Source organism: Nomascus leucogenys, unplaced genomic scaffold (genome assembly GCF_006542625.1).
Source record: "Nomascus leucogenys isolate Asia unplaced genomic scaffold, Asia_NLE_v1 Super-Scaffold_285, whole genome shotgun sequence".
Taxonomy (NCBI): Eukaryota; Metazoa; Chordata; class Mammalia; order Primates; family Hylobatidae; genus Nomascus; species Nomascus leucogenys.
Window position 1 is genome coordinate 256,294 of NW_022095770.1, and position 27,892 is coordinate 284,185.

The window sequence follows — 27,892 nt, forward strand, 5'->3', positions numbered from 1 at the left end:
TAAAGAGATGAGGTCTCGCTGTGTTGCCGGGCTTGAATGCAGTGGCTATTGACAGGTGTGATGTAGCTTCAAACTCCTAGCCTCAAGCGATCCTCCCATTTCAGCTTCCCAAGTAGCTGGGACTAAGCCACCTTACCCTCCAAATCAAATTAGTAACTAAATCCTCTGAATTTTGTCATACGTCTTTTATTTTATTTTTGAGATGGAGTCTCACTTTGTTGCTCAGGCTGGAGTGCAGTGGCATGATCTTGGCTCACTGCAACCTCCGCCTCCTGAGCTCAAGCAGTTCTCCTGTCTTAGCCTCCCGAGTAACTGGGACTACAGGCGCATGCCACCACGCCAGGCTAATTTTGTATCTTTAGTAGAGATGGGGTTTCACCATGTTGGCCAGGCTGGTCTCGAACTCCTGACCTCAGATGATCCACCCACCTTGGCCTCCCAAAGTGCTGGGATTACAGGCATGAGCCACCGTGCCCAGCCGGGATGCTTGTTATTTATTTATTTTTGAGACGGAGTCTCCCTCTCGCTCCCAGGCTGGAGTGCAGTGGCGGGATCTCGGCTCATTGCAAGCTCCACCTCCCAGGTTCACGACATTCTCCTGCCTCAGCCTCCCGAGTAGCTGGGACTACAGTACCCACGACCACGCCCAGCTAATTTTTTGTATTTTTTAGTAGAGACGGGGTTTTACCATGTTAGCCAGGATGGTCTTGATCTGCTGACCTCGTGATCTGCCCACCTAGGCCTCCCAAAGCGCTGGGATTACAGGTGTGAGCCACCGCGCCTGGCCCCCAGGATGCTTATTAAAGAAGTGTCTCCAACCTCAGAGATAGTAATTCAATGGCTGTGGAGTGGAGCCATATGATCTATAGATCTTATTTTGAGCAACAGCTTTAAACAACTCTTTTTCTTGAAAAGTCCTTCACTTTTCTTGAAATCCACTGTTGGCTTATTCAATAGTGTGAATTTTCACTCCTTTCCTTCCTTACTACCTTTCCTGCTGCATAAATTTCTGACTCCCCCACCCTTCACATACCCCCTGGGCTATATATCTTGTGTCTTTTTCTTCCTCTCCAAGTGGCCAGGCAAAATCCTATTCAAATTCTATCCATCCTTCAAGGTTATTCCAGAATTCTCCCAGGCAGAATTAATCTCTCCTTTCTCTGGGCTCTCTGAGCAATCCAATCTGTACTTACCTTTATTACAGAACATAATCTTAGTTTGGATATGAGTGGTTCGTTCTCATCTCAAAGCGTGGTTCCCAGAGCAGCAGCATCACCATAACCTAGCAACTTGTTAGAAACCAAATTCTCAGGCCCCACTCCAAAACAACTCAATAAAAAACTCTGGGGATGGGACCCAGCAATCTGTATTTTAACAGTCTCTCCAAATCTCCAATTGGTATGGTATCTCCTTTGCTAGACTGTGTTTGTTGAGGGCACGGGGTAGTGAGTTTATCTCTTTCTGTAGCATCTAGTCTAGGCAGGCAGTTGCTAAGTGATCAATAGTGAATGAATGATTGGAGAGCACCTTAGACGGCTTTAACAACACTTTTTTTTTTTTTTGAGACGGAGTCTCGGTCTGTCGCCCAGGCTGGAGTGCAGTGGCGCAATCTCGGCTCACTGCAAGCTCCGCCTCCCGGGTTCACGCCATTCTCCTGCCTCAGCCTCTCCGAGTAGCTGGGACTACAGGCGCCCGCCACCACGCCCGGCTAATTTTTTGTATTTTTAGTAGAGACGGGGTTTCACCGTGGTCTCGATCTCCTGACCTCGTGATCCACCCACCTCGGCCTCCCAAAGTGCTGGGATTACAAGCGTGAGCCACCGTGCCCGGCCAGCTTTAACAACACTTTGCAGATCATACTTGTATAACACACCCTACATTTCCACTGCATACATATCCATGGCTGTTTACCCTTCCATTCTTGCGTATCCTTGGATCTGGGTGGACTAGCCTGCCTCTCCTCCCTTGTCCTGTCTCACCTTAAGCCAAGGACAGAGCTCTGTTCTCACTAATGACAGATGATATCAGAGCTTAGCAGATATCTGACTGCAGGGATGCTGAGGGAATTGTTCGGTTGTCTCAGTTGATACACACATTTAGGTTTCAGGAACTTGGACATGAAAGTCATGGCTGCCGGCCTGTCTCCCTGCAGCCTGGTCCTTTGGCAGCTGAAATTTCTGGCAGTTGTGTGGAAAATACCTTCTCCTCCCCAAAGTGAGGGTAGGAATGAGGGTGGGGGATAAAGGAGAAAGAGAAACCAAAATCTAGAAACAACATGATACAATGAAGTGACAAGATAGACTGTGGGCTTTGGATTCAGGAAACTTGACTCCAAATCTCAGGTCTTCCATCATCATGTAAACCGGGACAAAATATTTAACCCCTCTGCAGTTGTTTCCTCAGCGGTAAAGTGGGGATAATACTGTCCCACTCTGTAAGTAGTGAGAATTTAATTAGAATGAGAGAAATGAAAATGCTTCCTGTAATGCTAGCACAAAGCCTTAATACAAGTTTTGTTTTTGTGATTTGAAAAAGGCAACACTGGGGTGATTGCTGGGCTATGCCATGTGGCTATACCAGTTACCACCCAAAGTGATATCCAGACAAGTGGATTTCAAAATGCCAATCCTGGCTGGGTGTGGTGGCTCACGCCTATAATCCCAGCACTTTGGGAGGCTGAAGTGGGTAGATCACCTGAGGTCTGGAGTTCGAGACTAGCCTGACAAATGTGGTGAAACCCCGTCTCTATTAAAAATACAAAAATTAGCCAGGCGTGGTGGTGCGCGCCTGTACTCCCAGCTACTCAGAAGGCTGAGGCAGGAGAATCGCTTGAACCCAGGAGGCGGAGGTTGCAGTGAGCTGAGATCATGCCATTGCACTCCAGCCTGGACAACAGAGCGAGACTCTGTCTCAAAAAAAAAAAAAAAAGTGCCAATTCCAAAAGCAGCATGTGTGATGACATCTGTTGTGGGGAGGGACTACAGGTGTGGGCAGGAGGGGATGGTCATGCCAAGGGGACTTTTTAGTGAATTTTTTCAGGCAAAAAACCCCTACTACCACTACCAAAGCTGAGATGATCCATAACAGAGGACAGAGGATACAGGCAGCTTTCAAAAAAATATTGATCTGGATCAGATGGGCTGATAAGGCCCAAACACTTATAAACCAAAGCTGCGGTCTCTAAGGTCTTCAGAGAAGCTACACAAAATACTATGATTTCATTAGCATCCACATATGTATCATTTTCCACATTTTACAATTCTCGTTTCACAGGGAAGGTGAACTAATTATAATGAAATATCAATAATGTATCTTAAATAAGTAACATATTGCTGGAAAAAATTTAAGTTAAAATGCACTACATAATAGTGCAGAAACAAAGTGCAGGTGGCAATTTTAAGACATGAAAACAATGCTGAATCAGTAGTGTTTGGAGTGATACATTTTGCCCATTTTTGGCCAGTCCTAGAGCAGTACTCACCACAAGCTGCATGACAAATGTGAACTAATGAGGCTAAAATAAGGGAAGACCAATAGAATCACTCTAGAGTCTGTTTCGCAATGAGATACTCCTCCCCGTTCTGGAAACAGTGATCTGCTGTAGTTCCTATCCTCCTGTGGCACCTATCCCTGCTGCAGTACCTATAACCAGATGTCCTCCATCATCCAGCCTCCAGGACAAGTGGTGCTCAGTGAGTCACAACCTGAGGAACAGCTGCTGATTACCGATTTGTATTCCTGTTTATACTCGACTTGGGTAGCCAGGATTTTCTCGTTTGTCTTGAATATATTTACTTCTAAAAAGACTGTGTTAGTCTTGTTGGGAGGTGAGCAGAGGAATGTTTACTTGCTAGCAAACATAGTAACAAACCGGTTCTCACCCCTCATAAACAGAAAGCCCATTGTCTGTGCCGTGAAAAGAGGACTACCTTGTCAGGAAGATTTTACTTCTTACCTCTACAAGAAAAAGGGCTCGTATTAAAATCAACCTGTGGTTACCACCCTTAGAAATGTTGTTTTCAGATATTCCTATTCCTAGTCTTAGAGGCAGCCATGGAATATATAGTCTCCTCTGACCTTGGGGTCAGGAAGAAAGGGAAATCTATTCATAAAAGGAATTTAAATTCTGGCCTAGGCCTCTCAAACCTGCTTCAAGTGAAAGAAGATAGCTTAACTAACAGGAGCCTCAAGTTGAATGTCTTTTTTTTTTTTTTTTTTTTTTTTTGAGACGGAGTCTCCCCGTGTTGCCCAGGCTAGAGTGCAGTGGCGTGATCTCGGCTCACTGCAACCTCCACCTCTCAGGCTCAAGCGATTCTCCGGCCTCAGCCTCCTGAGTAGCTGGGATTACAGGCGTGCACTACCCCGCCTAGCTAATTTTTGTATTTTTAGTAGAGATGGGGTTTCGCCTTTTTGGCCAGGCTGGTCTTGAACTCCTGACCTCAGGTGATCCGCCCACCTCAGCCTCCCAAAGTGCTGAGATTACAGGCGTGAGCCACTATGCCTGGCCTGATTCCTTTAATACAGGCTCAAGCACAAGTACCCACACGTATACTGTTGGTACAAACTTCTTTTTTTTTTTTTTTTTTTGAGACAGAGTCTCACTCTGTCACCCAGGCTGGAGTACAGTGGCGTGATCTCGGCTCACTGCAAGCTCCACCTCCTGGGTTCACGCCATTCTCCTGCCTCAGCCTCCCGAAGAGCTGGGACTACAGGTGCCTGCCACCATGCCGGCTAATTTTTTTGTATTTTTAGTAGAGACGGGGTTTCACCGTGTTAGACAGGGTGGTCTCGAACTCCTGACCTTGTGATCTGCCTGCCTCGGCCTCCCAAAGTGCTGGGACTACAGGCATGAGCCACTGCGCCTGGCCTGGCAGAATCTTCTTAACAAGAGGGTCTCTCCAGCACATCTTTCCGAGAGCTAAGTTGGTGGGGAAAACAGACTTTGCACTCATTTGGCCGACTGCCTGAGCAGGGTCTAGGAAAAATGCCTTTAACCCCACCTCTGATTCCTTGCTCCTATGCTAGAAGACTAACACATCTATGCCTACTGAGCAAGGAGCTTGTCTGGGGTTAGGGCACTCTCATCAAAAGGCATCTTTGATGTTTTTGAGCTGGCGCACAGCCAGATCTACAGGGAGGCTAAACTTGAGGCTGCTGAGGCGACTGAGCAGGTTGAGGGCACTCTCAAAGCCTGTGTGTGCCATGTAGCTCCATGGCTGGTAGTGAGGCTCGATGAGTGACCCGGACTTGCAGATGAGGTTCACCCAGGACACTAGACGCTGCTCATTCAGTGCCATGCACACCAAGGCCTTCAATTCTGAGTCTGCACTGCGCTTAAAAGGGTCGTGCTCTGTCAGCACTATGTGGATGGCTGTCAGTAGGCTCTGTTTGGGGGTGACAACAGTGCCTCCCGTAACAGGAAGGGCGAAGGACTGGGAGAGCTTCCGGGCTGGGGATTCCACATAAGCACGGCCGTTCTTAGCATGGTAGTACTTTACAAAGAGCTCCCAGGGGTGCATGGCCTCTGGGGCCGAGGAGAAGGCTGGCAGCAAACAAGCAATAGGAGCCATAACAAGGCTCATCCCTGGGGAGGAGGCATACAGTCCGTGGGCCAGCAGGTCCCTCACAGCCACCGTTAGCTCCTTCCGCACAGCCACAGTCAGCTCATCCTTGCCTCCCAGAGACAGGTCCTGGAGGTTGGCAGAGGTGATGACATGGTCATGTGGCTGCTGCCTCAAGGCTAGCTGCTTCACTCTGTCCACTGACACCTCCAGCCTCTTCAGCAAGGGAGAGTAGTCTCTGTCAGCCTGGCCCCTCTGCCACAGGGTTGGAGGGATCTGGCCTGTGGCACAACCAAACTGGCTAACAGCAAAGATCTGGAGCACGGCCAGCGCTCGCCGCATCAGGTGCAGCCCCGTCTCCCGGACTTTCTTCACATCCTCTGCCTTTGCTGCTTAGAAAAGACAGTGGCTCATCAGTGAGAGGCCATGACGGCACAGAGCTACACTCAACAAATCACAGGCTGAGATCAGTCTGAGCCACATGCTGGGTCTCACATGAAGGCAAGAGCCACCCAGGATGTAGCTGGACTTCCTTTTTCTGGTTAATAATAGCTGTATTAAGATATAACTCACATACCATATGATTCACCCATTTAAGGTGTTTAATTTAGTGGTTTTTAGTATATTCAGAATTGTATAACTGTCAACTGCAATCAATTTTAGAATATTTCATCCTCCCCAAAAGCAATTCCATACCATCAGCATTTCTCACTCACCTCTTCTCAACACACCCAAGCCCTAGGCAACCACCCATCTACTTTCTGTCTCTAGAGATTTGCCTGTTCTGGAAACTGCACTTACTTTTGCTGTTTCCTGGAGGCGGTCTGCTGCTGCCTGTTCTGCTGCAGCCATTTCCTGTCTTCCCACTGGCCTTGCACTCACAGTGTCCACCACCTGTCTGCAAGGGGCTTCCCACTTCATCTGGAATCAGAAATCATAGAAGAGACACTTATTTAGCCCTTTATGGCAGATCTTTAAAGGAAAATACTTAATGGTGCCTACTAGAAACAAGAATTTCACAAAATCTTGTCCTATTTAATTGCGTAAAATGAGGACTGGCATACAGTAGTTGGCTCAATAAACATCTGCTAAGTGAACGAACCATGAATCATCATTTTATGGATGACAAAAGTGAGACTAAAGAGGTTAGTAACATGCTCAAGGACATAAAACCAATGAGTATGAGAATGGAGATTTTAACTGTCTGATTCTGAAACCCATGCTCTTTCTACTCTGCCAATGCTGCCTCCTCTACTAAGCCATCAAGCCTCTTAAATAGTACATCAAGAATTGGCACCTTTTGGCCGGGCATGGTGGCTCATGCCTGTAGTCCTGGTACTTTGGGAGGCTGAGGGGGGCGGATCACTTGAGGTCAGGAGTACGAGACCAGCCTGGCCAACATAGTGAAACCTTGTCTCTACTAAAAATACAAAAATTAGCTGGGTGTGGTGGTGGGAGCCTGTAATCCCAGCTACCCAGGAGGCTGAGGCAGAAGAATCGCTTGAATCTGGGAGGCGGGGGTTGCAGTAAGCCAAGACTGTGCCACTGCACTCCAGCCAGGGGAAGAGAGAGAGACACTGTCTCTCCCCCCGCCAAAAAAAAACAAAAAACCAGAATTAGAACCTTTTTACTAGTACTCAGAATAAGTATAATTATTATGACACCTGTCCACCCTTCTCATCCCATCCCCTCCTCTAACCTTGGATGAAGCTGATGAACATCTCGAGGTCTCGGATCTGAGTTTTCAGTTGCTCAACCAACTGTTCTTTGACTCGGGCTGGGTTGACGATCTGAGCCACTGCTGTATCTACGCGCTGACGAAGTTCTTCAGTGGACAGGGAACTGATGTCCTCATTTAGATTCATGTCCAGTTTCTTTATTAACTCATCTATGATCACCTATCCAGATCACAAGCAATGAGCACACCCTTTGGAATTTTTAGGGAGAGGATTAGGGAGGAGAATCTAAAAATGTCTTCTGTCCTTAAATGGAAATAAAAAACAGGCCTCTAAATTTGTGAAAGTAAATGACTTAACTGCTGATTGATCAAGGTGAGGACAAAGACTCTCTACTTTTAAAGTAAAAAGAACCCTCAGTTCTCTGATAAAAATGGATCCTCCCACTCATAGTAAATTTCTACCAGGCTAGTCAGATTTCACTCAAGAGAACAACAGTATAAAAAATCCAAAGTGGCTGATGATCCAACAAGCCTTATATTTAGTTGCTCTAAAGGCTTCAAGGAGAATATATACTGATTTTTAAGAGACAGGGTCTTGCTCAGTCACCCAGGCTAGGGTCCAGTAATGTGAGCATAGCTCACTGTAACCTCAAACTCCTGTGCTCAAGCAATCCTCCTGCCTCGGTCTCCCCCATAGCTGGGACTATAGACACACGCTACCACCTGGTTAATTTTTAAATTTTTTGTAGAGACAGGGTCTCGTTATGTTGCCCAGGATGGCCTCAAACTTCTGGCCTCAAGAGATCCTCCCACCTCAGCCTCCCAAAGAATTGGCATTACAGCCGGGCGCGGTGGCTCACGCTTGTAATCCCAGCACTTTGGGAGGCTGAGGCGGGCGGATCACGAGGTCAGGAGATCGAGACCACGGTGAAACCCCGTCTCTACTAAAAATACAAAAAAATTAGCCGGGCGTGGTGGCGGGCGCCTGTAGTCCCAGCTACTCGGAGAGGCTGAGGCAGGAGAATGGCGTGAACCCGGGAGGCGGAGCTTGCAGTGAGCCGAGATTGCGCCACTGCACTCCAGCCTGGGAGACAGAGCGAGACTCCGTCTCAGAAAAAAAAAAAAAAAAAAAAAAAAAAAAAGAATTGGCATTACAGGCATGAGCCACAGCACCTGGCCTGATTTTTCTTAATTTCTAATCCTTCTTATCCCTTCTTGCCCTACTGTAGGCAACTAAAGAAAAATCTCTATAAAATATCAAGATGCATTATAGCCAAAATATCCTAGTGACATTATTAGGAACAATTTAAAATTCTGATAATAGGCTGGGTGCGGTGGCTCACACCTGTAACCCCAGCACTTCGGGAGGCCAAGGCAGGTGGATCATTTGAGGTCAGGAGCTCAAGACCAGCCTGGCCAACATGGTGAAATCCCACCTGTACTAAAAATACAAAAATTAGCTGGCCGTGGTGGTGGATGCCTGTAATCTCAGCTACTCGGGAGGCTGAGGCAGGAGAATCGCTTGAACCCTGGAAGCAGAGGTTGCAGTGAGCCAAGATCATGCCACTGCACTCCAGCCTGGGTGACAAACTGAGACTTTGTCTCAAAAAAAAAAAAAAAAAAAAAAAAATCTGATATCGTAAACTCCAGCCCAGCCAGAAAAACAGCCACAGCACAGGGGTAGAGAAACATGCAGGGGAGGTTGTAACTGTATCTCTACCAAGAGATTTACCTGTCTACCCAGGTCTTACCTAAATAAACACAGTATTAAAGTCAGTCTGGATTCCTGGCATGTTTATCAAAAGGTGGTGAGTAGTAGGAAAAAGCTAGATTACAGCCAGGTGCGGTGGCTCATGCCTGTAATCCCAGCACTTTAGGAGGCCGAGGTGGGCAGATCACCTGAGGTTGGGAGTTCGAGACCAGCCTGACCAACATGGAGAAACCCCATCTCTACTAAAAATACAAAATTAGCCCAGCGTGGTGGCACCTGCCTGTAATCCCAGTTACTTGGGAGGCTGAGGCAGGAGAACTGCTTGAACCCAGGAGGCGGAAGTTGTGTTGAGCTGAGATCACGCCATTGCACTCTAGCCTGGGCAACAAGAACGAAACTCCATCTCAAAAACAAAATAAAACAAAACAAAAAAGCTAGATTACATTGTATGATGGGCCTAAGTAGAATTTTTTAAGTGATCAAATGAAGAAATTATTGTTATATTCTTATTTCTATTATTAATTACAACCACCAAAAGGAAAGAGCTCAATTATCGTATTACAAAACTTTGGAACCTGTGTTTTCCATGTATGAGCAAAGAATGGTTCCTCATAGTACTGAAATTTCCCTTTGATTTGGGCCAGCAGAGGGATTCTCAGTAAGGCCAAAGGAGAATTGAGCTGAGAGAGGATGCCCTGTGAATGCTGGAAGGGACAAGTTAACCTCGGGCAGTGGTGGAGGTTCCTCTGGGGTCTGCTCACCCGCTGTCTTTCCAACACCACGGACTGTGGCAGCGAGTCGTAACTGCCCTCTTGATAGGCAAACGTTTCCAGGTCATCTAGCTGGGTCTTGAGCTGCAGTATCAGTTCTTTCTGCTTCTCCCTTTGGGTTTCCAGACGCTCTTGCTTTTCCTGCTCACTCTAAGGCAAGAAAATAATTGGGTCTATTATGCAGGAAAAGGGAAACTCAGGGCACATTAAGAATCTGCTCCAGCCAGTAATGACCAATAAAATATAAGATGTTTCCAATAATCCAAATGAAATACACAATTCATATGATAGATTCAAAAGTAAGAATAATTATTTCATCCTAGGCAATTTGTTAAATGGGTGTTTTCTTTAAGAAACTATCTGTCCCTCATTGGAAATAGGATATTAATACAATAAGGCTTTTTGTTAAGACTGCCTTTTTTCCCCCAAAGGTCTAGTTAGGGTAGAGACAACCTATCTCAGCCAAGATAGATCTCCCAGGAATTAAGACATGCCATTCTCCACAGCCAGTTACCATAACACAACTCCTGATTACTCTGTGCAGCCAAATTTTGCAAAAGAATCTGGGGTAAGGGTGTGAAGAGAGGCTTTAAAACTCATAACCAGCTGGCCGGGCGCAGTGGCTCACGCCTGTAATCCCAGCACTTTGGGAGGCCAAGGTGGGTGGATCATGAGGTCAGGTGATTGAGACCATCCTGGCTAACACGGTGAAGCCCCGTCTCTACTAAAAATACAAAAAAAAATTAGCCGGGTGTGGTGGCGGGCGCCTGTAGTCCCAGCTACTTGGGAGGCTGAGGCAGCAGAATGGCGTGAACCCGGGAGGCGGAGCTTGCAGTGAGCAGAGATCGCGCCACTGCACTCCAGCCTTGGTGACAGAGCGAGACTCCGTTTCAAAAAAAAAAAAAAAAAAACTCATAACCAGCTTTCCTAAGGTTCACCAAAGTACCTTTGATGTATGATAGACCACTTCTGAAAAATCAAAAGAATCAAATGCACCAGGAGTGGTGTCTCACACCTGTAACTGTAGCACTCTGGGAGGCCAAGGCAAAAGGATCACTTGAGCCCAGGAGTTCGAGACCACCTTAGGCAACATAGTGAGACTTCATCTCCACAAAAAAATTTTTAAAAATTAGCTGGGCATGGTGATGCATGCCTGTAGTCCCAGCTACTTGAGTGGCCGAGGTGGGAGGATTGCTTAAGCACAAGAGGTCAAGGCTTCGCAAGACCCGTCTCAAAGAAAAAAAAAATTAGTCAGGCGTGGTGGCATGGTGGTCCCAGTCACACAAGAGGCTGGGACAAGATGATGGCTTGAGTCTAGGAGGTTGAGGCTGCAGTGAGCTTTGTTTTCACCACTGCACTCCAGCCTGGGCAATAGGGCGAGACTCTGTCTCAAAAAACCAAAACCAAAAACAAAAGAGTAAAAGGCAAGTGCCTAGGCCAGTGAAAAAAATCCAAAAGCCACATAGTGGGGATGGGAAGGTAACAATGTTTTTTAAAAAAAGTATCTGTAAGTTTTGCTGACTAGTGACTCCTTTTTCAACTGTTGGCCACCAGTAGTTTCTGCATTTCAATTAATAAAAATGCTTCAGGGTGGTAAAGTCTTGTCAACGTATTCTCAAACACTGGTTCTTCCTTGTCTTTCTTGAGTCTCAAAAACAAAAAGCAAAACCAGCAAATCATTTGTAGGGGTAAGGCTGCGTCTTAAACTAGAAGTCTACAGCGTATTACATTTAACCTTAAAACGGTACTTACCAAGCCCTGAAGAAGTAAGTAATGAGAGAGAAGAAATGAAGAAAAAAAAAAAAAAAGAAAGAAAAAGAAAACAACAAATTAACTTTTTGTTTAAGTATTTAAAATGCAATCCTCTTGCTTTAACTTTGCTCAACATGAAAGCAAGCCTTTTCTCAGGACAGTCCCTCTGTAATCCTTTCAGAGCGCAGTTGCATACTGTTAGAACCCTATCCCGCTTCCCCATTTGGTGAAGGTCTAGTTCTCCTTTAAGAGGTTTCCCGATTTCCCCAGGCATAACTAAACATTTCCTCTAGAGTTTGTACACACTTCTAGTCTAGCTCATATACATTATTTGTTTAGGATTCTGTCTCTTCTAGTCTATGAACTCCTTAAGGACAAAGGTTTTGACTTTGAACCACAAATGCCAGGCACAGTGTCTGGCACCAGATAAGTTCTCAACATGCATTTGTTGTATGTTACCGAACTGAATTAAGGAAAGTATGGCCGAACGCAGTGGCTCATGCCTGTAATCCCAGCACTTTGAGAGGCCAAAGCAGGCAGATCACCTGAGGTCAGGAGTTCGAGACCAGCCTGGCCAACATGGTGGAACCCCGTCTCTACAAAAACTAGCCCGGTGTAGTGGCATGTGCCTGTAATCCCAGCTACTTGGGACGGTGAGGCAGGAGAATGGCTTGAACCCGGGAGGCGGAGGTTGGAGTGAGCCGAGACCGCACCATTGCACTCCAACCTGGGTGTCATAGCAAGACTCTGTGTCAAAAAAAAGAAAAAGAAAAAGAAAAAGAAAAGAATGACAAATTCCAAATAATGAACTCTGAGTGGAGAAAGTTGTCTAACCAGCCCAAGGAGAAAGAACTGGGGAAAAGTCTTTGTTTTTGTTCTGTTACCCAACTTTATGATGTCAGGGAAGAAAGAAATCAGCCATAAATTTTAATTCCATTTTCATGACCAAGTCTGTTGAACTCTGTCACTTGCCATGGTAGCTACGATATGCTATTTGCTAGAGTGTGGGCAAACAAGAGAGAACAATGAGCTCTGGTGCAAGGCAGGAAATAACATAAATCATTTCCAGTATGAAGTAAGGTAAGAGAAAATATTGGTTTAAAATATTTGGGGTCGAGGTGGGTGGATCACTTGAAGTCAGGAGTTCGAGACCAGCCTGGCCAACATGGCAAAACCCTGTCTCTACTCAAAATACAAAATTTAGCCGGGGATAGTGGCACATGCCTGCAGTCCCAGCTACTAGGGAGGCTGAAGCAGCAGAATAGCTTGAACCTAGGAGGTTCAAGTGAGCTGAGATCGTGCTACTGCACTCCAGCCTGGGCGACAGGGCCAGACTCTGTCTCAAAAAAAAAAAAAAAAAAATTGGGGGCTAGGTGTAGTGGCTCATGCCTGTAATCCCAGCACTTAGGGAGGCTAAGGTGGGAGGGTGGCTTGAGGCCAGGAGTCAGAGACCAGCTGAGCAACATAGGGAGACCCCCACCTCTACAGAAAAAATATTTTTTTAAATTAGCTAGTCATGGTAGTGTGTATTCAATGTATAAATACAAGATTACAACTTGCAGGTGGATTGAGCACTACTTTTTTTTTTTAAGGTGGTACAATGTTTCTTTTTCCTTTTTTTTTTTTTTTTTTGAGACAGGGTCTTGCTCTGTCACTCAGGCTAGAGTGCAGTGGTATGATCATAGCCCTCTGCAGCCTCCAACTCCTGGGCTCAAGTGATCCTCCTCCAGCCTTCGCCTCCCCAAGTGTTGGGATTACAGTCATGAACCACTGCACACAGTGTTTTTTTTTTTTTGAGACAGAGTTTCACTCTTGTTGCCCAGGCTGGGGTGTGATGGCACGATCTTGGCTCACCGCAACCTCTGCCTCCCAGGTTCAAGCGATTCTCCCGCCTCAGCCTCCCAAGTAGCTGGGATTACAGGAATGCGCCACCATGTCTGGCTAATTTTTTTTTTTTTTTTTTGTATTTTTAGTAGAGACAGGGTTTCATCATGTTGGTCAGGCTGGTCTCAAACTCCCAACCTCAGGTGATCCGCCCACCTCGGCCTCCCAAAGTGCTAGGATTACAGGCGTGAGCCACTGCGCCCGGCTAGTTTTTAATTTTTATGGGTACATAGTATATGTAAATATTTATGGGGTACATGAGATGTTGCTACAGGCATGCGATGTGTCATAATCACATCATGGAAAATGGGGTTGGCCTACTGTTTCTAAAGGTGAAAATGAACAACAGAGTTTCCTATCACGTAGAACCTTTGGTGCTGTCCACCCCTTTCTAGCCCTTAAATCTGGCAGTTTGAGGTGGCTGCTCCTTGTGTAAGGAGTTGCAGGTATGTGGAGAAGGGTGGAACAGTAAACACAGGATTGCACTGGAAACAGTTCAGATTAAAATAAACAAATCATTATCTGCTTGATAAATCTTCTTGGCTAAAACCAATGTAAGTGGGAAGAAAGCCACATGTAGATTGTAGTTTGAAGAATAAAAAGGTGAAAAGGGATGGGGCATGGTGGCTCACGTCTCTAATCTCAGCACTTTGGTAGGCCGAGGAGGGCAGATCGCTTGAGCTCAGGAGTTCGAAACCAACCTGGGCAATGTGGTGAAACACCGTCTCAACAAAAAATAAACAAAATTAACTGGGTGTGGTGGCACACACCTGTAGCCCCAGATACTGGGGAGGCTGAGGCAGGAGGGCTGCTTGAGCCCAGGAGGCAGAGGTTGCAGTAAGCGGAAATTGCGCCAATGCAGTCTGGCCTAGGTGACAGAGTGAGACTCTGTCTCAAAAAAAACAAAAAACAAAACAAAACAAAAAACAAAAGTGAAAAGGCAGTGTACCTCAACACTTCCAATAAAGCTAGCACTTTGTGCACTTCCAGAGATGCAAAGCTTGTAAGGAAACGTTTACCTGGTGTCTTATACATAGTTTCACTACTTCTGGGGTAGGCACACTGAATCGATCTTGTCAGTTACCAGAGGACCTCATTCAGAATGCCTAATGATTAAGCAGGATGGAGGAAGAGTTTAAAAATTTCAATATTATAGCCTGCACGGTGGCACACGCCTGTAGTCCTGAGGCTGAGGCGGGAGGATGGCTTGAGACCAGGAGTTTGAGACCAGCCTGGGCAACATACCAAGACCACCCCCCCGCCCCCGTCTCTTAAAAAGGAAAAATTCCAACATTAGGAAATTTATATAATGAAGAGTTGTGTTTATTTCAGTTACTAAGAGACCCTGCTGTTAACCCAAACTCCCACCCAGAGAAGTGTAGACTGCCTAGATTTTAGGAAAGCAGGGACAGGGAGTTAACCCAAATTTCCACGGATTCCAACTCACTTTCCTTTCCTTTGCCAATTTTCCCAATCCCCAGAGTCGGGGTCCTCTAGCAGCAAAAGTGTTCAAGACTGAGATACGTGAGGGAAAGGTGAGTGGGTGCAGCACTGCTCTTGGCTGCTCTGCTGCCCTCAATGACTCACTTCGCTCACCGCTCCTCTACCACTCACGTCAACACGCACCGGCATCTCTCCACATCTTCCGTGCACACCGCTCACCCTCAGGTTCCCAGGCCTCTGTCCTCTTGCCCTTCAGCCGGCCCCGCACTCCAGTCCCCTGGTCTCCGACACACGTACTCACCGACCGAGTCGGGGAGCCTTCTCCCTTCATGCACCATCATCCGGGTCTGGATCGCCACCCACACGACCCCACTATTCCCATATCCCTCGCGGCCCGGCTCCAGCCACTCACCTGGTCCTCGCCCCGCAACCGTGGCCGGTCCCCTGGCAGCCCATCGCCCTCATCGCTGGCGGGGTCGCCGGGCCCTTCGTAACCTAGGACGTGAGGGCAGCCGCGGAAGGCGAAGTCTTCGAGCTCCCTCAGAAGGCGCTGCTGCTCCGCCGGCGCCCCGCGCACCACCTGGCGCAGGCGGAACTGCACCTGCGCGAAGTGCGAGGACAGCGCCAGCAGCGCCGAGTCCAGCCGCCGCCGCTCTGCCCGCAGCCGCCGCAGCGTCCGGCCCGGCGAATCCGGCGGGGAGCCCGGGGCCGCGCCAGGCTCCTCGGCCGTCGCCTCTTCCAAAAACGCGGTTGCCCCAGGCCGGGCCTCCGCCACCGCCCCCACTGGGGCCCAGCGCACCGCCTCGCACGGTGGCAGCGGCTCCTCTTCCTCCTCTTCGTCTTTCGCCTTTGGCCCAACAGCCGCCACCACCGTTACCGGCTCTGCAGCCACTTCGACAGCCGCCATCTTCCCGGAAACACCGCCGCACGTCAGCCGCGCCCCCCCTGCTGCCATGGCAACGGCGCGGTGGCCTGGAACCCCAGGGGAGTGGTGGGCGGGGCCTGAAGTACCGAAGTCCCCGAGGGCGCGCCTTCCCGGGGGATTTAATTCAGGACAATAATGTTTTATTGAGCGCCTATTGTGAATCAGACACTGAGCACTAAGCGTCGGAGAAACAGGTGAATGATACCGGGGAAAAGTCATTCCCTGTGTGTAAGCGTCTAGGGCAGCCTTTGCCCTGGTTCCAGCAGATGGGTTGTCTATTCCTAGTCTATGCATTCCTGAAGACCCCACGGTGAAGGGCTGCAAGAATGAAGCTCTCCCAGAGTATCTCCAGAGTGCAGATCCCTTGGCTGCCAGGTCATGTTCTCTCTTCCTCTGAACTGTTCTCCCGACCATATAAGGAGAGGCAGCTGCTGGGGGCGTCCCCAGGATCTAAAGATAGCGGCCCCTGCCTGGAACTCTAAATGCCACCCTAGAGCGGGAGCTGCAATGGCACGGTGAGTGTTTCCGGCTCCTGTGCTCCCCCTGGCCTTTTCCCTGGAGATTCCCTGCTCCAAGTCTTCTGGGCGCTCCAGGTTCTGTGAGGCCCCATGGGAGCCCCAGACCCCTGGTCTCTGTAACTGTGGGGTGAGGGAAGGTGTGACCTGAATGTTCTCCCTGACCTCCTAGTTTCGCACGTTCTATTCTTCCCAGGTTCACACTCACCACACCCACTCACTCCTGTCATTCCCTTCCCTTTCACCCCCTATCTCATTTAGCTCCACTTTGAAAAAACTGTAGCATCAAAGGTCCCTGGGTAGTCCCTTCCCAAATGCCCTCAGTCTTCCCTCTCCCACCCCTATGAAGCCCCACCTCAACTTCTCTTCAGGCAGCACGCCCGGACCCTGTGGTACGACAGGCCCAGGTATGTGTTCATGGAGTTTTGTGTTGAGGACAGCACCGATGTCCACGTGCTTATTGAGGATCACCGCATTGTGTTCAGGTAGTGGCCCTGCCGTCTGAGGGCCTGGCTTCTCAGGAACCTACCCCTTCTCCTAATGTCCCCACACGGAGTATTCTGCATCTCCTCAGCTTCATTGTCTCCTCAGCTGCAAGAATGCCGATGGAGTGGAGTTGTACAATGAGATTGAGTTCTATGCCAAAGTGAACTCCAAGGTAAGGGTGAGATGGGACAGTAAGGTCTGGATGGAAACCAGGCTGCCCAGGGAAACTGGAGATTAATTCTAAACCCCAGACCCTAAGAATGAGGCTCTCTTATCTGGCAGGACTCCCAGGATAAGCGCTCTTCCCGCTCTATTACTTGCTTTGTGAGGAAATGGAAGGAAAAGGTGGCCTGGCCGAGGCTTACCAAGGAGGATATCAAGGTGGGTGTGTGGAAAGTGGCCTGCTCCGTCTCTCCATGTACCCAGGTTACAGCTGGGATTGTCCTTGCCTCCTTTCCAACATTGAATCACTCACCAAGTCTTGCCTAATCTTTTTTTTTCCAACTGTATTAGTCTCTCTTACTTTTTATTTTTATTTACTTATTTTTTTGAGACGGAGTTTCGCTCTTGTTGCCCAGGCTGGAGTGCAATGGCATGATCTGGGCTCACCATGGCCTCTGCCTCCTGGGTTCAAGCAATTCTCCTGCCTCAGCCTCATGGGTAGCTGGGATTACAAGCATGCACCACCACGCCCAGCTAATTTTGTATTTTTAGTAGAGATGGGGTTTCTCCATGTTGCTCAGGCTGGTCTCGAACTCCCGACCTCAGGTGATCTGCCCGCCTCGGCCTCCCAAAGTGCTGGGATTACAGCCATGAGCCACCGCGCCTGGCTTATTTTTTTACTTAAAGTTCTGGGATACATGTGCAGATCATGCAGGTTTGTTACATAGGTATACATGTGCCATGGTGGTTTGCTGCATCTTTCAACCCATCATGTAGGTTTTAAGACCTGCATACATTAGCTATTTGTCCTGAGTCTCTTTTTATTCTCTTGGTAATCTCTCCCAGTTAACTACTTTCGTTGTAGGTGATGAAATGTGTAAGACTCCACTTCAGATATTGGCACTGCTGTGAACATGGTCTTTCCCTTTACTGCAACTCACAATCAAAACCTTTGACTCTTTTTGTGTGTGTGTTTGTGTGAGATGGAGTCTCGCTCCCATAGCACAGGCTGGAGTGCAGTGGTGCAATCTCGGCCCACTGCAACATCCACTTCCCGGGTTCAAGCGATTCTCCTTCCTCAGACTCCTGAGTAGCTGGGATTACAGGCTTGTGCCACCACGCCTGGCTAATTTTTGTATTTTTAGTAGAGGCGAGGTTTCACCATATTGGTCAGGCTGGTCTTGAACTCCTGACCTCAGGTGATCTACCCGGCTCAGCCTCCCAAAGTGCTAGGATTACAGGCGTGAGCCACCGCGCCCGGCCATTTCTTTTTCTTTTTTTCTTTCTTTCTTTCTTTCTTTTTTTTTTTTTTTTTTTTTGATTCGGAGTTTCGTTCATTGCCCAGGCTGGAGTGCAATGGCATGATCTCAGCTCACTACACCTCCACCTCCCAGGTTCAAGCGATTCTCCTGTCTCAGTCTCCCGAGTAGCTGTGATTACAGGCATGTGCCACCACACCCGGCTAATTTTGTATTTTTAGTAGAGACAGGGTTTCAACATGTTGGCCAGGCTGGTCTCAAACTCCTGACCACAGATGATCTGCCTGCGTCGGCCTCCCAAAGTGCTGGGATTATAGCCGTGAGCCACCGCACCTGGCCTCGGCCAATTCTTGTTTTCTATATTCCAGTCCCAGAAGTAGTTTCCACTGTAGAAATTAATTGATGAGTCTTATTCTTTCTTTCTTTTTTTTTTTTTTTTTTGAGACCGAGTTTCTCTCTTGTTGCCCAGGCTGGAGTGCAATGGCGCCATCTCGGCTCACTGCAACCTCCGCCTCCTGGGTTCAAGCGATTCTCCTCCCTCAGCCTCCTGAGTAGCTGGGATTACAGGTGTGTGCCACCACGCCCGGCTAATTTTTATTTTTTATTTTATTTTATTTTATTTTTTTTTGAGATAGAGTCTCACTCTGTCACCCAGGCTGGAGTGCAGTGGCGTGATCTTGGCTCACTGCAACCTCTGTCTCCTGGGTTCAAGTGATTCTCCTGCCTCAGCCTCCTGAGTAGCTGGGATTACAGGTGCCCACCACCATGCCCAGCTAATTTTTGTATTTTTAATAGACACAGGGTTTTGCCATGTTGGCCAGGCTGGTCTTGAACTCCTGACCTCATGTGATCTGCTTGTCTCGGCCTCCCAAAGTGCTGGGATTACAGGTGTGAACCACTGCACCTGGTCATTTTTTGTATTTTTAGTAGAGATGGGGTTTTGCCATGTTGACTAGGCTGGTCTCGAACTTCAGACCTCAGGTGATCTGCCTGCCTCAGCCTCCCAGGGTGCTGGGATTACAGGCATGAGCCACCATACCTGGCCCTGATGAATCTATTCTTTCTAGTAGTGGCTTACAACTAGGCTCAACTGATCTCCTAAATATTAATGAATTCACTACTTAATTTCTTCCTAGTTCAAGCCTCACCAACATACAGTGAGAAGTTTGTTGCATATTTTCAGTCCCATTTTCAATCCATTCTCTGCATTGCCCTCAGCATGGTCTGTCTAAAACACACATTTGACCCTGACGCTCCCCCACTTAAGGCCCTCCAAAGTCGTCTCCTCCTTAAAGGTTGAAAACTGACTGCCTGATGGCTGGATCTGGCTCTCAGATTTGTTTTAATCTTTACAGTGTCAAAAATTATTTTAAGGCTGGGCGTAGTGGCTCATGCCTGTAATCCCAGCACTTTGGGAGGCCGAGGCAGGCGGATTGCTTGAGGTCAGGAGTGCGAGACCAGCCCAGACAACATGGTGAAACCCTGTCTCTACTAAAAATACAAAAAATTAGCTGGGCGAGGTGGCGCGTGCCTGTAGTCCTAGCTATTCAGGAGGCTGAGGCAGGATAATCGCTTGAACCTGGGAAGTGGAGGTTGCAGTGAGCTGAGATCGTGCCACTGCATTCCAGCCTGGGCGACAGAGCGAGACAACGTCCCCCCCCAAAAAAAAGAAATTATTTTGACTTGTTACTGACATTAAAAATTTTTTTAGTTGCTGACATTTAAAAATGTGCATCTTCTAAAAATCCAGACTATAAGCTTCTGTTGAAAAATGGGAGGCTGAGAGACGTGGCTCACAATCCCAGCACTTTGGGAGGCTGAGGTGGGTGGATTGCTTTAGGTCAGGAGTTCAAGACCAGCCTGGACAACATGGCGAAACCCCATCTCTACTAAAAATACAAAAAATGAGCCGGGCGTGGTGGTGCGAGCCTGTAGTGCCAGCTGCTTGGGAGGCTAAGGTGGGAGAATTGCTTGAACCCAGGAGGCAGAGGTTGCAGTGAACCAAGATCTCACCACTGCACTCCAGCCTGGGCAATAGAGTGAGACTCCATTTCAAAAAAAAAAAAAAAAAGCCGGGGGGCCAGGTTCGGTGGCTCATGCCTGTAATCGCAGCACTTTGGAAGGCCGAGGCGGGCAGATCATGAGGTCAGGAATTTGAGACCAGCCTGGCCGACGTGGTGAAACCCCGTCTCTACTAAAAATACAAAAGTTAGCACAGCGTGGTAGCATGTGCCTTAATCCCAGCTGCTCCAGAGGCTGAGGCAGGAGAATGGCTTGAACCTGGGAGGCAGAGGTTGCAGTCAGCCGAGATCACCCCACTGCACTCCAGCCTGGATGACAGAGTGAGACTCTGTCTCAGAAAGAAAAAAGAAAAAGAAAAATGGGAGAATCTAGCCCCACTGTTATACATCCCCAAATGCCTGGAGTTGAAGTTTTCAGTGGATCATGTACTTCACCTCACTTGCTCCTTTTCATTACCTCCCTGACTCTCTTGGGTATTTGAGCTTTTGATTTCCTGCCCTTTAGGTTGAGATCCAGGCACCATAACATAACACACTAGCACATCCCACACTCTCTGCCCCAAGCGTTATCTTCTAGCCACAGCAGACTGTTGTGTTTTATTTGTTTTGCAAAAACCAGGCTGTTTCTCACCTCTGTACCTTTGCTCAAAGTATGCCTTCTTCCTGAAAAGTCACCATCATTACTACCTTCACCCACCCAATCCCTGTGCATCCTTCAAGGCCCTGCCACTCCAGGAACCTGGGTTCTTGTAACTCCTTTTGGGGTTCCCATGATGTCCCCTATATAACTCCACCACCACACTTTTCAACTGTATTATAGTGCTTTATTTATATCTCCCTCCCCAGCTTGCTTCCGAATGGCTGGGACAGTGTGTTGACCTTTTTTTTTTTTTTTTTTGAGACAGGATGTTGTACTGTTACTCAGGCTGGAGTACAGTGGCATAATCAAAGTTCACAGCAGCCTCGCCCATCTGGGCTCAAGCAATCCTCTCACCTTAGCCTCTTGAGTAGGTGGGACAACAGAAGTGTGCCACCATGCCTGGCTAATTTTTGTATTTTTTGTAGAGATGGGGTTTTGCCATGTTGCCCTAGGCTGGTCTCGAACCCCTGGGCTCAAGCAATTGATGTGCCTTGGCCTCCCAAAGTGCTGTGATTATAAGTGATAGCCACTGCGCCCAGCTAGATCACTTTTATAAACCCAGTGTCAAGCTGAGAGTCTGGCCATAGTATGTGTTCAGTAAATATCCTTTTTTTGAGACAGTCTCACTTCATCGCCCAGGTTGGAGTATAGTGGCATGATCTCGACTCACTGCAACCTCCACCTTCCGGGTTCCAGTAATTCTCCTGCATTAGCCTGCAGAGTAGATGGGATTACAGGTGCCCACCACCATGCCCAGCTAATTTTTGTATTTTTAGTAGAGACGGGGTTTCACCATGTTGGCCAGGCTGGTCTCGAACTCCTGACATCAAGTGATCCACCTGCCTCAGCCTCCCAAAATGCTGGGATTACAGGTGTTAGCCACTGCACCCGGCCAGTAAATATCCTTTGAATGAAGAAGTGAAAAACTTTTTTTTTTTTTTTTTTTGAGACAGAGTCTCGCTCTGTCGCCCAGGCTGGAGTGCAGTGGCGCAATCTCGGCTCACTGCAAGCTCCACCTCCCGGGTTCACGCCATTCTCCTGCCTCAGCCTTTCCGAGTAGCTGGGACTACAGGCGCCCGCCACCACGCCTGGCTAATTTTTTTTGTATTTTTAGTAGAGACGGGGTTTCACCGTGGTCTCGATCTCCTGACCTCGTGATCCACCCACCTCGGCCTCCCAAAGTGCTGGGATTACAAGCGTGAGCCACCGCGCCCGGCCAAGAAGTGAATAACTTCTTCCCTGTATAAATGTGGAAACTTTGGAACATGGACCTTGAAGGGTTGTCTCTGACTCCATGAAATGCAGCTTGTCTTTTTTTTTTTTTTTTTTTCTGAGACAGAGTTTCACTCTTGTCGCCCAGGCTGGGGTGCAGTGGCGCGATCTCAGCTTACTGCAGCTTCCACCTGCCAGGTTCAAGCGATTTTCCTGCCTCAGCCTCCCAAGTAGCTGGGACTACCACGCCCAGCTAATTTTGTATTTTTAGTAGAGATGGGGTTTTACCATGTTGGCCAGGCTGGTCTCGAACTCAGTACCTCAGGTGATCCACCCACCCTGGCCCCGCAAAGTGCTGGGATTACAGGTGTGAGCCAGTGCGCCCAGCTGCAGCTTGTCTGTCTTATTGGTTGACTCCTATGTTGCTTTATGATACAATTATCTTTCCAGATGTGTTGTCTCCTCAGTCAATCGGCTCCTGAGGGTAGGACTTTTTTTTTTTTTTTTTTTTTTTGAGATGGAGTCTCGCTCTGTTGCCCAGGCTGGAGTGCAGTGGCGTGATCTCGGCTCACTGCAAGCTCCGCCTCCCAGGTTCACGCCATTCTCCTGACTTAGCCTCCCGAGTAGCTGGGACTACTACGCCCGGCTAATTTTTTGTATTTTTAGTAGAGACGGGTTTCACCATGTTAGCCAGGGTGGTCTCGATATCCTGACCTCGTGATCCGCCCGCCTCGGCCTCCCAAAGTGCTGGGATTACAGGCGTGAGCTACCGCGCCCAGCCTTTTTTTTTTTTTTTTGAGATGGAGTCTTGCTGTGTCACCCAGGCTGGGGTGCAGTGGCACGATCTTGGCTCACTGCAACTTCTGCCTCCTGGGTTCAAGCGATTCTCCTGCCTCAGCCTCCCGAGTAGCTGGGACTACAGGTGCCCGTCACCACGCCTGGCTAATTTTTGTATTTTTAGTAGAGACAAGGTTTCACCATATTGGCCAGGCTGGTCTTGAACTCCTGACCTTGTGATCCTCCTGCCTCGGCCTTCCAAAGTGCTGAGATTACAGGCGTAAGCCACCACGCCTGGCTGGAGGGTAGGACTTCTGAGATTTTCAGACTCTATCATGCCTAGCTTTGTGTGTAGATTGGCAGGTTCCTGGTAAATCTTTGTGGATGATGATGATGACATGGGAACCTGGAGGGGGCTGGTGAAAGGGGTGCAGTTGGGAGGACTATAGACCTACTGACCCTCTTTTCCCCAAGCATGCTCCCATGCATATGCCCACACTCTCCCACACACTCCTGCTCCTGCCCTCCTGGCCTGTGACTCTTGGTGCTTCTTCTTGCAGCCAGTGTGGCTGTCTGTGGACTTTGATAACTGGAGAGACTGGGAAGGGGATGAAGAGATGGAGCTGGCTCATGTGGAACATTATGCAGAGGTGAGAGACAACACCTGCTATGTTCTGCCCACTTGATCATTCTTTGTGCTTCTCTGCACACATGTCTCTGGAGGATTGTCACTGGGGCCAAGCTGAGATACGCAAGCTCTCTAGGCAGGTTACTCATTGATGCTGATATTCTTTACGTATTTTGTGCTATGTTTATTTAATAGGGATGAGAGGAAAGAATATTATTGAAATTATATACATTGATTCACTTCTTATTCAGTGTAGAGCCTGTATTCTGAAGAAGTTTGACAAAACCTTTTTCCACTTTTCTGTAATTCTTGTTCTCCTATTTTCTGTGTGTGTGTGTGTCTGTGTGTGTGTGTGTGTGTGTGTGTGGTTTTCTGTCACCCAGGCTGGAGTGCAATGGCGCGATCTCAGCTCACTGCAACCTCTGCCTCTGGGTTCAAGCAATTTTGTCTCAGCCTCCTGAGTAGCTGGGATTACAGGTGCCCACCACCATGTCTGGCTAATTTTTGTATTTTTTTAGTAGAGACGGAGTTTCACCATGTTGGCCAGGCTGGTCTCGAACTCCTGACCTCAGGTGATCCACTTGCCTCAGCCTCCCAAGTGGTGGGATTACAGGCGTACACCGTGCTTGGCCTGTGTGTGTGGTTTTCTTTTTTTTTTTTTTTTTTTTTTTGAGACGGAGTCTTGCCCTGTCACCCAGGCTGGAGTGCAGTGGTGCAATCTCGGCTCACTGCAAGCTCCGCCTCCCGGGTTCACGCCATTCTCCTGCCTCAGCCTTTCCGAGTAGCTGGGACTACAGGCGCCCGCCACCACGCCCGGCTAATTTTTTTGTATTTTTTTAGTAGAGACGGGGTTTCACCGTGGTCTCGATCTCCTGACCTCGTGATCCGCCCGCCTCGGCCTCCCAAAGTGCTGGGATTACAAGCGTGAGCCACCGCGCCCGGCCGTGTGTGTGGTTTTCTTTTCGAGACAAGAGTCTTGCCCTGTCTCCCAGGCTGGCGTGCAGTAGCTCCCTGCAACCTCCACTTCCCAGGTTCAAGTGATTCTTGTGCCTCAGCCACCTGAGTGGATGGGATTACAGGCATGCGCCACCACCCCTGGATAATTTTTTTTTGTATTTTTGGTAGAGATGGGGTTTCATCATGTTGGCCAGGCTGGTCTAGAACTCCTGGCCTCAAGTGATCTGTCTGTCTCAGCCTTCCAAAGTGCTGAGATTACAAATGTGAGCCACCAAACCTGGCCTGTGTGTGTGTGTGTGTGTGTGTTGAGCCAGACAACTTCATAGGAAGTTAAAACTAGCAGTATAAAAACTCACATCATAAATAATTGGCCCCCAATAAATCACACACTGTCGTTATATTATTTGGTTTCAGTTATAAAAACACTAGCCAATTCCAATCTGGATTTGTGTTTAAATTTTCTTTTAAGAAGGGATCAATTTACTTTTCTCAAATTAATTCCAGTGATGTTTTAAAGATGGGAGCAGTCAGCCGGGCGCGGTGGCTCACGCTTGTAATCCCAGCACTTGGCCGGGCGCGGTGGCTCATGCTTGTAATCCCAGCACTTTGGGAGGCCGAGGAGGGCGGATCATGAGGTCAGGAGATCGAGACCACGGTGAAACCCCGTCTCTACTAAAAATACAAAAAAATTAGCCGGGTGTGGTGGCGGGCACCTGTAGTCCCAGCTACTCGGAGAGGCTGAGGCAGGAGAATGGCCTGGAGAATGAACCCGGGAGGCGGAGCTTGCAGTGAGCCGAGATCGCACCACTGCACTCCAGCCTGGGCGACAGAGCGAGACTCCGTCTCAAAAAAAAAAAAAAAAAAAAAAGATGGGAGCAGTTGCCTGACCAGTTCTGGCTGCGACCGTTCTTCTATGGACCATCAATGTGCAGATTGTTCTTCCTTCACTCCCTTCTCCCTTATGATTATTTTTTCTTCCCACTAGCTTTTGAAGAAGGTCAGCACCAAGAGACCTCCACCTGCCATGGATGATTTGGATGTAAGTAAAGCCTTCCCCTCAACCCTTCAGTTTCTTTGTAGCCCTTAAAAATAACCCACTAAAAAGCTCCTAACCCAGTTCCTAGCACACAGTAGTTCTCAGTGCCTGTTAACCAAATTTGAATTTGACCCAAGAGGGCTAATATTCTTTTTTGGGGGGGTGGGGGAGGAGTTTCACTCTTTCGCCCAGGTTGGAGTGCAGTGGCCTGATCTCGGCTCACTGCAACCTCTGCCTCCCAGGTTCAAGCGATTCTCCTGCCTCAGACTCCTGAGTAGCTGGGAATATAGGCACCCGCCACCACACCCAGCTAATTTTTGTATTTTTAGTAGAGACAGGGTTTTGCCATGTTGGCCAGGCTGGTCTCGAACTCCTGGCCTGAGGTGATCCGCCCGCCTTGGCCTCCCTAAGTGCTGGGATTACAGGCGTGAGCCACTTTGCCTGGCCCAAGGCGGCTAATATTCTTCTCCAGGCTTTAGAAAATCCTAGCAAGACCCTCCTGCTTTCCATCTCCCCCTGTTTCTCCATCCTAGAGAAGACCTGCCCCAGCCGTAAGGAGCAATAGCATTAATTAAAATTCTGAAACTAGGGTGGGTGTGGTGGCTCACACCTGTAATCCCAGCACTTTGAGAGGCCAAGGCAGGTGGATCACTTGTGCTCAGCAGTTTGAGACCAGCCTGGGCAACAGGGCAAAACCCTGTCTCTACCAAAAATACAAAAATTAGCCAGGCATGGTGGCCTATAATCCCAGCTACTCAAGAGGCTGAGGTGGGAGGATCGCTTGAGACTGTGAGGCAGAGGTTGCAGTAAGCTGAGATCATGCCACTGCACTGCAGCCTGGGTGATGAAGCAAGACCCTGTCTCAAAAAAAAAAAAAATCCTGAAACTAATGATGTATGACAAAGTAGCATTGGTTTACTTAATATCCAAAGTAAATTAAAACCTTCCATATTAGCCCTCTAAGTTGGGTGGTTTAGGAAATCACAAAAAGAAACTTGGAGAGCAGGAGGGAGGGAGCAGTATTTGTTAACACAAATGTTGCTGCTTTGCAGGGTCTACAGGTGCTTTGTCTTTTTTTTTCCCCCTAGGATGATTCTGACAGTGCTGACGCAATAAGTAATTAACTGTCTGTGACAGCAAAGCTGGGAAGGCGGCTGTGGCTATTTTCCAGTTGTTCTGGAAAGCTAGCGCCTAGGCCTTTGTCAGCGCTTTGGCTGTGCATCAAGTTCCTCTGAGATCTCTGAACTTTCCTAGAAGCTTTATTAAGGGTTGTCCTTCAAGTTTGTCTTCCTCCTAGGCACTTGACTATGGCTCCACATCAGATGCAGGGTCGGGGAGGGGTAGACTGGTAGGGCTTCTGATTTCTTTCTAATCTCTGTGTTTCTAATTAATTGGTTTCTAATCTCTGTGTTTAGGCCACTTGATTATTTGAGTACGTGTATGTGTGTGGCTAAACAAAAGCCAAAGAAGAATGCAGATTATAGAAATCTATACTATGTGTGCATATGGGGCAAAGCAAAAAGCCAAAGAAGAAACAGATTATAATAAATCTCTAGGAACTGTTCTGTGTCTGTTTCCTTCTTGTACTTATTCCTCCTGGTGGCAAGCCTCTTCTCCCTCTAGTAACCAAGCTGGGGTGCTCCCTCTTGCCCAGATTTGTGCTCTGATTTCTTACAGCTAATTCTGTCATCTCTAGAACCAGCCACTTCAGCTTCCTGCACACTCTAGAAATCTCTTTATACTTTTTTTTTTTTTCCCGAGATGGAGTCTCGCTCTGTCGCACAGCCTGGAGTGCAGTGGTGCAATCTCTGCTCACTGCAACCTCCATCTTCCAGGTTCAAGCAATTCTCCTGCCTCAGCCTCCCAAGTAGCTGGGACTACAGACGTGCACCACCAGGCCCAGCTAATTTTTGTATTTTTAGCAGAGATGGGGTTTCGCCATGTTGGCCAGGCTGGTCTCGAACTCCTGACGTCAAGTAATCCACCCACCTCAGCCTCCAAAGTGCTAGGATTACATGTGTGAGCCACCACACCCGGCCCTCTTTATACTTTTAAAACTGATTGTTACTGTAGTTAATGTCTATGTTTATTTGTCCAACAGCTATTCCATTTGTACATAAACATTTTTTGAGTGCCTAATATGTACAATTGATTGTAACTTAAACAAAATAAATGCATTGCCGATAGACTTTGCTCTTGAACTCATGGTAAACTATTAGGATTTACTTTAAAAGTAAACTTTATTTATTTATTTATGTTTGAGATAGAGTCCTTTTTTTTTTTTTTTTTTTTTTGAGACAGAGTCTCGCTCTGTGGCCCAGGCTGGAGTGCAGTGGCGCAATCTCGGCTCACTGCAAGCTCCGCCTCCCGGGTTCACGCCATTGTCCCGCCTCAGCCTCTCCGAGCAGCTGGGACTACAGGCGCCCGCCACCACGCCCGGCTAATTTTTTTGTATTTTTAGTAGAGACGGGGTTT

At 48.1% G+C, this 27,892-nt stretch overlaps 2 protein-coding genes across 6 annotated transcripts; one reads left to right on the top strand and one right to left on the bottom strand.

The window, feature by feature from the left end:
• Positions 1-3,104: 3,104 nt before the first annotated feature.
• Positions 3,105-16,163, bottom strand: RUNDC1 (RUN domain containing 1). 4 transcript variants are annotated; one of them, XM_030808162.1, is made up of 6 exons: positions 15,212-16,015; positions 11,473-11,478; positions 9,712-9,870; positions 7,261-7,459; positions 6,363-6,482; positions 3,105-5,950 (listed from the first exon to the last, which is right to left on the bottom strand). In XM_030808162.1, exons 1-6 carry the CDS (start codon positions 15,941-15,943, stop codon positions 5,085-5,087), a joined length of 2,082 nt encoding a protein of 693 aa, XP_030664022.1. In that variant the 5' UTR covers positions 15,944-16,015; the 3' UTR covers positions 3,105-5,084. The 4 variants fall into 4 exon arrangements, with proteins under 4 accessions (XP_030664022.1, XP_030664024.1, XP_030664025.1 ...); XM_030808165.1 differs by having other exon boundaries at positions 4,584-5,953; positions 15,212-16,163; XM_030808164.1 differs by lacking the exon at positions 11,473-11,478.
• Positions 15,756-27,618, top strand: PTGES3L (prostaglandin E synthase 3 like). 2 transcript variants are annotated; one of them, XM_030808166.1, is made up of 7 exons: positions 15,756-16,239; positions 16,611-16,724; positions 16,831-16,897; positions 17,008-17,106; positions 23,357-23,446; positions 25,367-25,420; positions 26,506-27,618. In XM_030808166.1, the coding sequence occupies exons 1-7, from the start codon at positions 16,103-16,105 to the stop codon at positions 26,539-26,541; spliced, it is 597 nt and encodes a 198-aa protein (XP_030664026.1). In that variant the 5' UTR covers positions 15,756-16,102; the 3' UTR covers positions 26,542-27,618. The 2 variants fall into 2 exon arrangements, with proteins under 2 accessions (XP_030664026.1, XP_030664027.1); XM_030808167.1 differs by lacking the exon at positions 16,611-16,724.
• Positions 27,619-27,892: the final 274 nt, after the last annotated feature.